At 50.8% G+C, this 14,060-nt stretch overlaps 1 protein-coding gene across 14 annotated transcripts in view; it reads left to right on the top strand.

The window, feature by feature from the left end:
• LOC119401432 (uncharacterized) overlaps window positions 1-14,060 on the top strand; it is an 82,641-nt gene that overhangs the window by 53,605 nt on the left and 14,976 nt on the right. For 7 of the 14 annotated variants that reach the window (XR_007417327.1, XR_007417328.1, XR_005185434.1 and 4 more), the window contains one exon: window positions 963-1,129. The exons of 3 other annotated variants lie outside the window; for them this stretch is intronic. Coding sequence is in view for 8 of the 11 variants with exons in the window: in XM_037668241.1 (XP_037524169.1) it covers window positions 963-1,049 (87 nt within the window). In the remaining 3 variants the exon portion in view is untranslated. Of the gene's footprint in view, window positions 1-649; window positions 826-962; window positions 1,130-14,060 lie in introns of those variants that run through there. 4 more of the 14 variants (XM_037668248.2, XM_037668247.2, XM_037668234.2 and 1 more) reach the window with 1 other exon arrangement.

Raw genomic sequence — 14,060 nt, 5'->3', positions numbered from 1 at the left:
AAGGCATAAATCAGCAGCATTAAAATGTAGAGAGCGCGGCCTACTTTAACTGTGCTTGGAGGAGCTGAACATTCGACGCAATGCTTATTGATAAGCGGCCGAATAATATATCAGTAATCATCATCATCAGCAGCAGCAGCCTGCCTACGCCCACTGCAGGGCAAAGGCCTCTCCCATGTTCCGCCAATCAACCCGGTCCTGTGATTTTTGCTGCCACGTTATACCTACAAACTATGAATCTCATCTACCCACCTAGTTTTCTGTCTCCCCCTCACGCGTTTGCCAACTCTTGGAATCCAGTCAGTTACCCTTAATGACCACCGGTTATCCTGCCGACGTGCTACGTGCCCGGCCCATATCCATTTCATCTTCTTGATTTCAACTATGATATCCTTAACCACCTTTTGTTCCCTGACCCACTCTGCTCTCTCCCTGTCTCTTAAAGTTACACCTATCATTTTCCTTTCCATCGCTCGCTGCGTCGTCTTCAATTTAAGTTGAACCCTATTTGTAACTCTCCAGGTTTCTGCTTCGTAGGTAAGTACCGGTAAGATGCAGCTGTCATATATCTTCCTCTTGAGAGATAGTGGTAGACTACCCTTCATGATTTGAAGTTTGAAGTTTCAAGTTTATTTTGCTTCCATTACAGAAACAATGAGCAGCAGCAAAAGGCTACAAAGGCCTGACAAAGGGCTCCCGCTCCTGTTGGCACACAGCATCAGCGGTATAATGATAATGCTTGCCGAATGAGCCGAATGAGCATTATGTATATTTAATTCGCATTCCACGTGTGGATAAAGATACATCACCCGTTGCAGCAATGTACCCAATCGCTTATTTATTTAATCTCACTCAGTTTATTTTCGAGTGATTATTTAGTGTTTTAAAATCTGCACTTTCATACCTTATCGTAAGTTCTCCACCTATACCTTATACAGAAACACGTCTTCTTCTCTTAACAGAAAGTGGTCGGCTGCGCGCCTGTCTGCCAAAAACCAACAGACCGAGTAATAGTGACCCGTCCTAAAATGGAAGGGCATCTATATTGAAGAAGGGCATCTATACTTGAGTCTTCGCTGCTTCAAGCAGTCGTGTGAATCATGATATAATAAAACAGATGAGAAAATGAGGGGCGTTACTTTGGTTTTTACATGTGACGCATTTTATAATATAAAAGGGAACGAATATGGGCTAAACATAACTGCTGCTTGCGTGGACGAAGTCCACAAACTCCGGATATTGTGTGCCAAAAATATCAATTGTGATACTGTGGTCGTAGTTCTTCCGCTGACTATTGTTTATTTTAGGGGCGAAGCTCCTTATGCCGTGGGTCTGTCCATCCTCCGTTTGTAGCGTTGTAGTAGACACCTCTAGCTCGTGAGAAGCACGCGTTCGGGTATGCAGTAGAAGAAGAAGACGACGTTGACGAGTGACACTCTCGCGCGTGTTCGCCTGTGTGGCATTCTTTCTTCTTTACTGCGCGCGTTCTGGTATGCAGTAGAAGAAGAAGACGACGTTGAGGAGTGACTCTCGTTCGTGTTCGCCTGTGTGGCTTTCTTTCTTCTTTACTACGTCTCGTGTTTTCAACGACACCCGAAGACAACATAACATTTCAGAAGTAACGCGCCATGAGGCTCCCTCTTGGCACGCTTTCTCTTTAGCTCGGAGTCGCCAGATGGAAGACAAGGCTGGGGAACGGAGGGCACGGAAGGCGGCGGCAGCGCGCGCTCGCAGACAGAATCCTGAGGTGAGAGCCCGCAAGGCCGAAGCTGCACGTCGACGCCGCGAAGCAGATTCCGCCGTTCGAGCCCGCGAAGCCGAAGGTGCTCGGCAAGCTGCACGGCTGCGGCGAGAAGACCCCGCCGTTCGAGCCCGCGAGGTCGAAGATACTCGACAAGCTGCACGGCTGCGGCGCGAAGACCCCGCCGTTCGAGCCCGCGAGGCCGAACCTTCACGGCTGTGGCGCGAATCGGATCTTGAAAATGTGAAGGACCGTGAAGCGGCGAGAAGGCGCGCGTACCGGCAGGCAGAGCCCGAGGCTGTGCGAGCACGTGAACTGGCTGCAAAACGCATTAGGTGGGCTCTGCCCGAAGGCGCCAACGCGCGTTTCCAGCGGGACTTCCTTGATAACAGTTTCGGCCATAGTTGCGGTGTGTGCAACAGATTGTGGTTCTCAAACAATCTAGTCACAATATCTTCCATCAAGAAGGACCACGCTCACGCCAATGCCATCGCCGTGCTGCAGCGCGAGTTCGCTTCGCCCCTCTCATCATCATTCACCGCGTGGATATGCTGTGATTTTTTCTCTGTGTTACCCCGGACCTGTTTAAGAGCACCACTTGTAGGTATTGAGTGCGCCATTCTTTTTTTTTACGAAAAAGGGTCGCCTACCTTCCAGTATTTCCAAGAGCTGAGAGTAGACAAATAAATCCCCTCATGCAAAGTCAACACATCCAATTAGCTGGAGACTTACTAACCTCTCAGTCGAGCGGGCATTCGGGCTAATGTCGTCATCTTGTTTTAGCCGGCCAAATTATTACAGCTATGTATACAAATGACGAATTCTGGTGCCACAAAGAGTGAAAGAAGAGACAGTTGTCCTTTCTAGGCTTCACTCCGCTTAGGAACACACCAAGCAGGTTCGCCTGGGCTGTTAACCCCTGGCTACTTCACGCTTGAACTCAAAACATATAGTACAAATAGATGCAGACATCTGGCTAATTGAACTGCAAATCCGCGCCGTTGTGACAATTCATGCCTCGGGAATGTATTTATATGCGCCAGACCATATTCGTATGTTATGATGACAAAAGCAGGAACGAAACTAACTGGCCCTGTTTGTCTTCTGTGTTTACGCCATACAATCTCGCATTACTACCCTTGTGGTAGACGATACTGCTCTTCTGTCGCCCTGCGGCAACACATAACAACGCATGACGACCGCACGTGGCTCTACGTCTTCATGAAATCGCTGCACCCGGCGCCAAACAGCGCAGCACTTCTTCACCCGCCTTGTTACGCTCCCGCGCGGTGCAGATATGGCCTACGCGACGGCGCAAGCGTGTAGTACCTCTGGCCGACGCGGTGGCCTACCACTTGCCATGCATGTCACTACCAGCACTGCGCGTTCCGGGCTTCTTCGAGCACGACGTTTCTGCATCCTTCGAATCGCGTACCCGTGCCATCAGACCATACGAATTAAAACGCTGGGGTCGGCGTTGTGCCGACACCAACGCCCAAGACAGCACGATCGGCCCACTGTCATCGATAGTGACAAAGCGCACCTATCGTCGGGCACCGCTGTCTTCCCGGTTGCTCCCTGTTGACATCCATATAAGCGCCGTTAGCGCAACCGCCGGCCCCATCGCGTTGATGCTTGGTCGTCGTGGCTCCGCTGTGGCACATCGCACAATCTCGTCCACATCATCTGCAGCGGCGATTCGGCGCGGGCCCGCAACTCCACCTGTGGGCATATTTACCAGGCGCCCCCGATAGAGCTACTCGATGCGCTCTCGAAGAACCCGACTGAGTCGTCGTCGGACACGCTTGCGAACGACCTCAGCATACAAACATCCACTACATCGTCCCCTGTACCTCTACCTGTGCCGACCACCCGAACTAATCATAAACACCCCGTGTCTTTCCGTGCTGCCGATCTTAAAGCGGCCCTACGACGAATTTGCGGCTGTCTTTAACGCCGGAATGCGTGTAGTAGTGCATGTCGAGACGAATGCAAAATGAATTACGAAAACTGGTGCAGCAAAACGGATGTCATTATTCTGCAAATTTTAAAACTCGCAAGAAACGTTCCATTTCGCATTTCACTCTCCCGCTCACCTCAAAGGCCCCTTTCCAATCACCGCGCGCCTCTTATATCGGCATACAGCAAGTCTCGCCTCATGGTGAGACTTGCTGTACTTGCTGTACACAGTACTTTGCCCCGCTCTTTTTGACCGCACTTGAACCATGGCTACGACGAACCACGTGCGTCGCCTAGCAGACAGTCTCATGGTATGTCGTGTAGCGCACAGAATGCGTCTGGGTGACCTAACAAACCTTGAGTGCGACACGCCATTGAAAATTGAATGTGCGTAGCTCAGCCTCACGCAACGCGAGGATGGCTCCAAGGGCCTGGACGAAACGCTACCGTCCGATGACGCGAAAGTCATCGGTTGGTAAATGTATAGAATTTTCTTTTTTGGTTGACACCACTGTGGCGAACTGAGCGGCACGTGCTTCGCAGCTGTCCTATGGCTATTATCACCCGATGCCGCAAAAAGCAAAACGCAGAAGAGTAATGTTTCATTACCATTCCCGACAGTTCCACAGCGCACCTAGTGTCGTCTCCGCGGTTTTGAAAATACATCAGTTAGGAGCAGAAGTGATTTGTTTCTGAGAAAGCATAAAAAGCATTTTATTCTTTTTAGAGCACAGTTACATGGCCTAGCTATCACCACATTATTATTGCAGAATACTTGTCGCGTCAACCCAATGAAACCGCACCGCCTTTGTCGGCACTGCCACATGACGAAACGTCACTTCCCATAACAAAAATTGCCGATGTGTGTCGCTGAAGTCCAAGATCAATGCCGTTTATCCGGTGAAATAAAATTATAACGTCTTCGTTTTCGGCGATGCCACTTGCACAACGATTTCGGCGCATTCCACAGTAGGAGAACAAGCGTTGAAAACGACGTGCTTAACTTGTGTCGCAGGGCCCCTTGAACTACTCACGAACCCGCTTGTCTCGCGTTATCGACGTTCGAATATATGCGCCCCAAAGTTTTTTGTTTCGGGCTTACTTGTGTGTTTGTTTGTGTGGAGGGTGTGGAGCAGTCTGAAACCTCACCACCCTTGCTCATACATATTATCATGATCATTTCTTCCACCACCGGGCCGTGCCTATCCTGTGCCGACAGGTTGAGGCGCGAGCAAAAAGAGTCACAGTTTCTATGCAAAGCCGAAGTAATGAATGTATGAGAAATTCGAATGTCACACAAAGAACGACAAGGAGCTCGAAAGTTGAAGTGCGCCGCTGGAGCACACAGAAGGATGGTCGAGAGAACGCACATGTATACACAGGACAAGCGCGACCTAAGAACTGGTATAGTTCTTACGTGTTTCTGTTTGAGCAGCGCCCTGCAAACGTCGACTATGAAGAACCCGACGCTCTTAGATATTTCTTTTTTGTTTAAACTGCGGCGCGTAGAGTGACCCATCTGCCTCTCCTGCCAAGCGGTGGCGTCTTACGCAAGGTGCGTCTCGAGCTACTACATACAGCTCTAGGTGTGAGCGGTGCTACTTTTTTTATTTCGTTCCACAGCGCAAATGGGTACAGAAAGAGGCCACTTTTAGGAGCTGGCTCGCCAGGTTCTTCAGCTGAGGCAAAGTCCCGCGCCGTAAGCGTAACCTTAGTTGCAGAGGCGACCGCTACAGGCGCAGCTCGCGCGAAAGGGAAGTCTTCCTCTTGTTCTTCGAGCGCCTCGATTATGATACTAAGGCAGGCAAAACCACACATAGCGTTGCCAACTGTAGCATGCGCACGCTCGCGCTAAACTGAAGTCTTCATCCTCTTGTTCTTCAAAAGACTTGATGATAATAGCACAGGCTAACCATATTTAGCATAGCCAACTGTAGCATGCGGCGCTCGCTCCACTCCAGATGTGCGCTTCGATACTAATAACATGAACGAGGAAGACAAGGGGGCGGAGCGGAGGGCTCGCAAGGCAGCAGCAGTGCGGGCTCGCCGCCGAGACCCTGCGGTGAGAGCTCGCGAGGTCGCAGAGAGATGCCAGCGTCGTGCGGACACCAACATACGAGCCCGCGAAGCCGAAGCAGCGCGTAAGCGGCTGCAAGTGAACGTAGTAGAGTTACCGGCGCGGGATGCAGCGGCCATGCGCCGAAAACGGTCGCTACCTGAAGTTGGTGGCGCCGACGCGCGCTTCAAGCGCGATTTCCTGGAGCACACATTCGGCCACAGCTGCAAAGTCTGCGACCGCTTGCAGTTCGTACAGGCGCCGGTATATGGTGTGTATAGACAGCTCGCCGTTATTATGCCAGTGGATGCATGGTGCGTGGTATAGTTCTCAAACGCAGCGCGTTGCAAGGCGAGGGGTCGTTGGTTCAGATACGCGGTAGGGTGCTTTGAATTCTTTGCTTTACTGCTTTATTTTTCTTTATATATCTTGTAATGAATAGCGGCACGGCAAAGAGTGGAGCACGTGCTGGACAGCGAAAAAAGAAGGGGTGAATAATAGAACAGCCGGCCCAGGAACGGGTGCTGTCTCTGTGTCTGTCTCTCGGTGATCACAATGGCGCAGCCGCTCAACGAACCTCTGCGCGACAACCTGCAGTCAGAAACCGTGCTACGAAACAGACGCACTTTCTAGCGTCCCGCTGCTTCTGTTGCCACGGCCACGGCATCCGACCTGGCCACCGTGGGTATCACAGCCAGCGTGCTGTCTGCAGGCGCCATTGCAGCTCCGGTCGGGGGCTCAACTGCCCTGGCTTCAGCAAACGTTTATCAGCCAAGGGACGTCGTACACGCTCCCATGGACTTCGCCACCGGTACCGCAACTAAAGCAAGCTCAGTATCGTCGCCAGACGAGAGGCGTAATCTCTCGCCTGCGACCGCCAGCGATCTTTCAGCGGTTATGCAGGTCATCGCCACTTTATCCAAGCGCTTCGAAGACGCTAGCGTGTCGTTCACAGCAGCCTGTACACGCACCGCATCGCCTTCGCCATCTTTCGACGAAATTCCCAAATTCAGTGTGGCTTGGAACAGCACCCCGCTGCCTGGCTGCAAGAGGAGAATTCGTATGCCCGATACGCTCGGCCTGACGTCGTCAAGATATCGCTAGCCGAAAGCAGGCTGCGCGATTCCGCGAAGGCATGGCATCTGTACGATGGCTATAAGTACAGTTACTGTGCCAAATGGACTACAGCAATCATCACTGCCTTTAGCCCGCCTCCGTCCGCATATGACGACCACTTCATGCACATGTGATCGCGTCGGCAGGCTCCCTCTGAAGACATCCGGCAATACGTCTACCTAAACTGAGACTTCTAGAAACTGTGCAAATACATGGATCTCTCCAGCTGCCCACCAGTGCGTCGTTGATGGGTTGGTTGATTCTACTGAAGCTGCCCTCTTATCCTCTCAGTCACCTGAAGCTTCACCTCAGGTATTGGCTCACCAGGCAGGCCAATTTTTGCAGAATACTCGCCGTTGTCTGAGCTTCCACACCAGCCACCGAACGTTCACCGCCCCCCTCAGCACGACGTGGATGCTTTAGGTGCGGCCGAATAGGCCGCGACGCCTAGGGGTGCCGTCGACGTTCACAGACCTGACTGTATTACCAGGCATTTACAATTCCTCAGATGTCAGCCCACGTGGAGGGAATAGGTGACTTGCCTGCACTGGTTGATACCGGTGCGGAACGGACGGCACTACACCAACGTCCTGCTCAAAACAGTATCCGGCCATGGACGCAACCACCACTCTGCGGACTTGGAGAAACTGCCATGCCAGTGGGCGTGGTCGACATTTTAGTCCCGACGTCAGCGGGGACTAAAGCTCTTCCAGCTGTTCTTGTTTTTTAGAACGTTTCTGCCGAAATGCACCTCGGAGTGGATTTGTTGTCTGCCGACATCCAGCTCACCATAGATCGCGGCCACGTCGACCTCGGCCTTCAACACCTGAAACTACAGCCATGACATGGCCACCTCCGACAGGTGAGCGGTCCACTTCACCTACCCTCGCCATGAACCAGTGTTCGCTAAGAATACAGCAGAACTCCCGGGCACTCATTTAATGCTGCATCATATACCAACGGGCATCCATCTGCCAGTATACGTACCACTGCGAAGACACGCTGAACGAGAGCGTGCAGTGATCGCAGAACAAGTAGATAAAATGTTCGCCGTGGGCATTAATAGACTGTCATCGAGCCCTTGGGCAGCGCAAGTCATGCTTGTCAGGGAAAAAAACGGATCATTGTGCTTTGGCGTGGATTACAGACAGCTCAAGAAGTGTACAACGCCGGACTCGTACCATCTACCCCGATGACGCTGTTGATACAATACGCCACTGCAGTTTCTTTTCTTCTCTTGATTTACGCACAGGGTACTGGCAGATGAACGTTGCGGAGTAAGCTAAATGTAAGAGCGCATCTTGCACTCCTTCTAGATTGTATGACTTCAAATGCATGCCGTTTGGGCTACGAACGGCTCCTAGCACATTTCCGCGTGCGATGAATTCCGTGCTAGGATCTTTGAAGTAACAACCCTGTGTAATATACCTGGACGACGTCGTGGTCGTTGGCAAGACAGAGAATGAACATATTCGCAATTTGGACGAAGTGCTACACAGTCTGTATGAGGTGGGGTTCCGGTTACACTGATAGAAGTGCCAATTTGCACAGCCTGAAATTTCATACCTTGGACATATTATATTCCCTATGGGCATTCAGCCGCTCCCGGAGCGATTCGCTGCGGCGTCGGAATATCCCACACCAACCTTGTTGAAACAGGTTCAGTCATTTATGGGTATGGCTTCTTATTTGCGAATGTTTTTCCTCACTTCGCTTCGATTGCAGCCCGCTTGAGCGGCCTTCTTAAAAAGGACGCACGGTTCGTGCTTGCAAGAAAATGTTTTTCAAACGATAAAAGAAAAGCTCACTTGCTGCTCAATATTAAGTCACTTCAATGAAGAGTGGGCCACCGAAGTGCACCCCGGTGCAAGCCAACTTGGTCTGGGGGCAGTGTTAGTGCAGCGCCATTCAGATGGCATAGAACATGCTGCCGCTTATGCCAGCCGGAAACTTTTAGACACCTTTTTGGGCACAAATTCACGGTGGTGACAGATAATGGTCACTGGTAATGTTAACGCCCTTGACTGTGTGCCGCAAACCAGGCAAAACCAAATTTTTTTTGCGCAGCTGGACATGTCCAAAGCTCAACAGGATGACACATACTTTGCATCGATTATTGCATCTGTCGCTGACAACGGAAAAGACTCGATGTTTGTGATGCACAATGCCACATTGTACCGGCGTCACTGGTAAGAGAACCGATCAGAAGAACATTACTTGCTGGCCGTCCCTAAATGTTACCGATCACAAATAGTACGACTGACTATGTATGACTCCCCAGAAGGCGGACACACCCCAGAAGTATGACTCACCAGAAGGCGGACACACCGGTCAACGAGCCACGCTTCGAAAATGGCCAGAACGCTTCTAGTGGCCGAAGATGCAAAGTAGTGTCTGTTCGTACGTCGCCAGTTGTGAAATGTGTCAGCAGTTTATGCGACTGCCGGGGCGCCAGTCTGGATTACATGCACATATCCCGACACCTGAAACTATTTTCCACATGGTTGGCAACGATTTCTAGGACCTCTACCCACCACCACTGCGGGAAACCGCTAAATCACTGTAGCAGTAGACTACATGTCGAAATACATAGAAGTGGAAGCCGTACCATCTCTTGCAACCACTACTTAACTAATCAATTTGCTAAAACACCGATATGAATGGAGGCATGGCTTGCCAAAGAAACTAGTATCGGATCGTGCTAAAACGTTTCGCAATCGGGAACTAAAAAAGTAATTTTGTACGGCAGGTGTACAGCACCACTACGCATCCGCGTTTCATCGCCAGGAAAACGGCCTTACAGAGCGATCGAGCATCCAGGCACGACTCGCTCCATATAGGAGAGTGGAGAAAACTAGAGAGGCTGATTGGGACGTCTACCTTCCGCCAGCCGCTTTTGCGGTTAACACGGCATTAGAGACGTCTACCGGTGAAACGCCGTATGAAATTGTCTACGGGAAACTGCCACAGCTGAAAGCAGTCCTCAGTCTAGATGCTCCCATTATAGTCCCACGCTCCGACGATCGCGAATCGGCCTGTCAGAAGATCAGAACTGTTGCAATCAAGGAAGCTACCCTAGCACTAGACATTGAAAAGCGCTACTATGACAGCCGCCATAGACCTGCTCCTGCTTACAATATTAGTGACGAGGTGTGCGTGCAAAGGGGCGGCAGCGGGCCCGGCAAGAAGCTACTCGCTAAGTTAGACGGGCCATTCACAATTAGTGAGCACGTAGGTGAAAATACCTGGCTTGTGAGCACCTCAGATGCGAACTTCACTGTCGGCAGACGAAAAAGAAATAACTTTGCCATGCACGTGTCGCGCCTGAAGAAAACAGTCGGGCAGCTACAGCTGAAATGAACTGTCGTTTATATTCCTTGTTTGTCAGGTCCGCAGTGTGTCCGAATATAATGCAGAACGACACGGCAAACATCGGGGCACGGGCCGGACAGCGAAGAAAGAAGTGGTGGATAATAGGACAGCCGGCCCCGGAATGTGTATACATACATACATACACCGACGCAATTACGGCGACGGCCGCCAGTGGCTACTCGTAATACCTCGCAGTCTGCGTTCTGACATATGCGAGTCGTTCCACTCTGATCCGCAGTGTGCACACTCTGGGGTATCGAAAACCTACCACCGCATTCGCCAACGGTACTTTTGGCGAGGGATGTACCGCTACGTGCAGAAGTTCGTTCGCTCCTGCATCGATTGTCAGCGCCGCAAAACTTCAACGCACCTGTCGCCGGCAGGTCTGCATCCTCTACCTTGCCCTGACCGGCCGTTTGGGCGCGTTGGCATCGATTTGTATGGACCACTTCCTCTAACGTCGGCTGGTAAGCGCTGGGCCATCGTCGCTGTTGACCACCTTACGCGATACGCCGAAACTGCCGCCCTCCCAACGGCTACAGCGCGCGATGTTGCCTCCTTCCTGCTGCACCGATTCATGCTGCGCCACGGTCCACCCCAGGAGCTGCTCAGCGATCGAGGTCGTGTCTTCTTGTCCGAAGTCGTCGAAGCCATTCTCAAAGAGTGCAACGTTGTTCACCGGAAAACTACTGCTTACCACCCGCAGACGAATGGCCTCAACGAACGCTTTAACCGCACGCTCGGCGACATGCTCTCGATGTACGTCGCCGCCGATTACACAAATTGGGATGCCATTCTGCCTGTCGTCACCTACGCCTATAATACCGCCCCGCAGAGCACTACTGGTTTCTCGCCCTTTTTCTTATTGTACGGCAGGCACCCGTCGCACACAATCGACACAATCCTTCCATACAAGCCGGACCTGTCTGAGTGTGCGCCTATTTCTGCCACAGCAAGACTTGCTGAGGAGTGTCGGGAGCTTGCCAAGACATTTACTACGCATGACTAAGAGCGGCAGAAGAGCATTCGCGGTGACACCACCACTTCTACGCCCACGTTCCTCCCTGGAGCACTCGTATGGCTCTCGGTCCCTACCACTGCACCTGGCCTCTCTTCAAAACTACTGCCGAAATACGACGGCCCCTACCGTGTCGTCGAACGCACGTCCCCGGTCAACTACGTGATCGAACCCCTTGAACCATCTTCGGACATGCGCCGTCGAGGGCGCGACATTGTCAACGTGGAGCGCCTGAAACCCCTACCATGACCCGCTCATAGTGACAAGCAGTTAGGTCGCCGGGCGGCTCCCTTTTCGTACCCGGGGTAATTGTAGCGAAGCGTTGGAAGCCTGTAATGGGTCGCCCTCTCGAGCGCTTACTAGTGGGTCGTCCTCTTCCGCTCTTCTCGGACAGCACGCTCCTCGCTCTCAGAGTCGGCCCCCGCCTTGACTGTCGCAGTCGTGTATGGTCGCCGAGTGCCCGCTAATAAACGTCTTTATAATTCATACATAGTGCATACATACATACATATATACATGCATGCATACATACATACATACATACATACATACATACATATATACATGCATGCATACATACATACATACATACATACATACATACATACATACATACATACATACATACATACATACATACATACATACATACATACATACATACATACATACATACATACATACATTTGCGTATAGGCGACATGGCGGCGACGAAAACAGTGACGGCAAAAATCCGCCGAGAGTGTCCATATAATTGCTATCGCAATAAAACAAGCTCATTGTCCTGGTGTGTCTGGACGCTGTAGCCGCCACCACTCCACTTCGGCCGTTCTCCTTCTAATAAAGTGGCGAGCACCACACGGCCACATCGGCCGCCTTCACGTGTCTCTTGTGTCTCTCGCTACAGGCACTGTAGACGGCTCTCAAAGGTTGATGAAAAAACGAAATCGTCCAGGTCACAGAGGCACGCTGACCACTTCAAGCCGGGCAAAAACGTACGTGATGCGTTTGAAGTGAGCTGGAGCCTTGCATAAACCAAAAGGAAAAAAATTCGGCAGATCCCACGTACCGTGGGAATCGATGTTATGCGAAGCATGCGCGCTATGGTGACTGTGGCGTAATTGTTCACATTGACCGAAACGTTACGGAATGACGCTAGAGAAATGTGTAAGTGGTAGCCTATACGCACACTCATATGTTGAAGACTTGTATATGTATTATATAACCAGTTGTTTACTGTTGCGTAACAATGCCAACAGCAACACGAATGTTATCAACACCAGACGCGGTAAGCTGATATGTAGCGCTTATATTCTTGAATACTAGATAGCGTGAATCCGAACAGGACAAAGACGGAACACAGATGCACAGGATAGACGTTGCTCGCAATTAAGCTTCATTCAAGAAAGTTTCCCTAGATTTATACCACAGATTTAGCCACAGCTGGAGTTAAATTTGTTATGCTTGCATTTGTCCGTTATGACGGAGAACGCACGCACGCACGAACCCGTGTGCATGTGTGGAAGGGATTCTTGACAGTTTTTGAAGAAGGTCATCATCACCGTGATCAGTGAGCCCCAGCAGCTGGATCGGACTTGTTCTTCGCATCCATTCGTGATCGCGGCCACGAGGGGTCTAAGGGCAGTTAAGTGCGAGGTATAGTACAGCTGGTGGAAATCCTGTGTGCCTCTTACGATGAAATGCTCTATGATGCCTCCTTCCCTGGACGCGGCAGCGAGGTCTTTTGATGCCCTGTCCACATCTAAGCCGTCTTTCAAGCAGTATAAGGACCAGGCCTTGTTAGGTCTTGATAAATCAATGTTGAAGTCACCGGTAATGATGAGATGCCTGGTTCTCTCGGCAGATTTATTTTAGGAAGCATTGATCCCGGTTTTTGAGTAATCCACGTTGTGGACCACGTGGACGAGTGGATGGTAGTTGAGCGTCTTCTAGGGCTGTTCTATTTTCAGCTTCCTCACTTTCCTTGCGCCCATCGCGGTGGCGTAGCGGTTACGGTGCTCGGCTGCTGACCCGAAGGTCGCAGGTTCGATCCCGGCCGCGGCAGTCGAATTTAGATGGAGGCAAAATGTATATGCCCATGTACTGTGCGATCTCGGTAAACGTTAAAGAACACCAGATGGTCAAATTTTCCGGAGCCCTTCGTTACAGCGTCTCTCATAATCATATCGTTGTTTTGGGAGATAAAACCCCAACACTTATTAATATTATCACTTTACTTGAGTGTCAGTGTGTGTGTGTTCGCGGTTACTCTGTTGGTTGAGACTATCACCTGTGGCACATACCCGCAAAACATGAACTCTGGTATGCGGGTATGCGCCCCACGTGACTGAGAGAAAGGGTTTCATGACGTACGCGACATGTATTTTGCGTTATTCATGTAATGACCTGTCGATCGTGTTTGCCATACACTGATCCCCTGCTATGCCAATTTTGGTATAATACAAGTTATGGAGACGACCTGGAGAGCGCCCAGACGTAAGCGGCTAGATAGATAGATAGATAGATAGATAGATAGATAGATAGATACGTAGATAGAAACGGCCAAAGTGCCTGAGGTTCGCTAAGAAATGCTTCGCGTTTAAAAGTGGCCCAAGCATAAATCTCATATTCTTGCAAAGAGATGATGTGTGCTATGGCGATACCTTGGGGGAGCACATGCGTAAAAAATTCAAAACTGATGATTGGTACGTAAGCCTGATTCTGAAACCACGTGTGGAAGCCTGATTCTGAAACCAGCCTGAAACCACGTGTGAAAGTGATGATTCTCAAAACAGGGG

This window comes from Rhipicephalus sanguineus, chromosome 8, assembly GCF_013339695.2.
Source record: "Rhipicephalus sanguineus isolate Rsan-2018 chromosome 8, BIME_Rsan_1.4, whole genome shotgun sequence".
Classification (NCBI taxonomy): Eukaryota; Metazoa; Arthropoda; class Arachnida; order Ixodida; family Ixodidae; genus Rhipicephalus; species Rhipicephalus sanguineus.
Note: the sequence above shows the minus strand (reverse complement) of the source record. Positions and strands in the feature narration are given on the sequence as shown.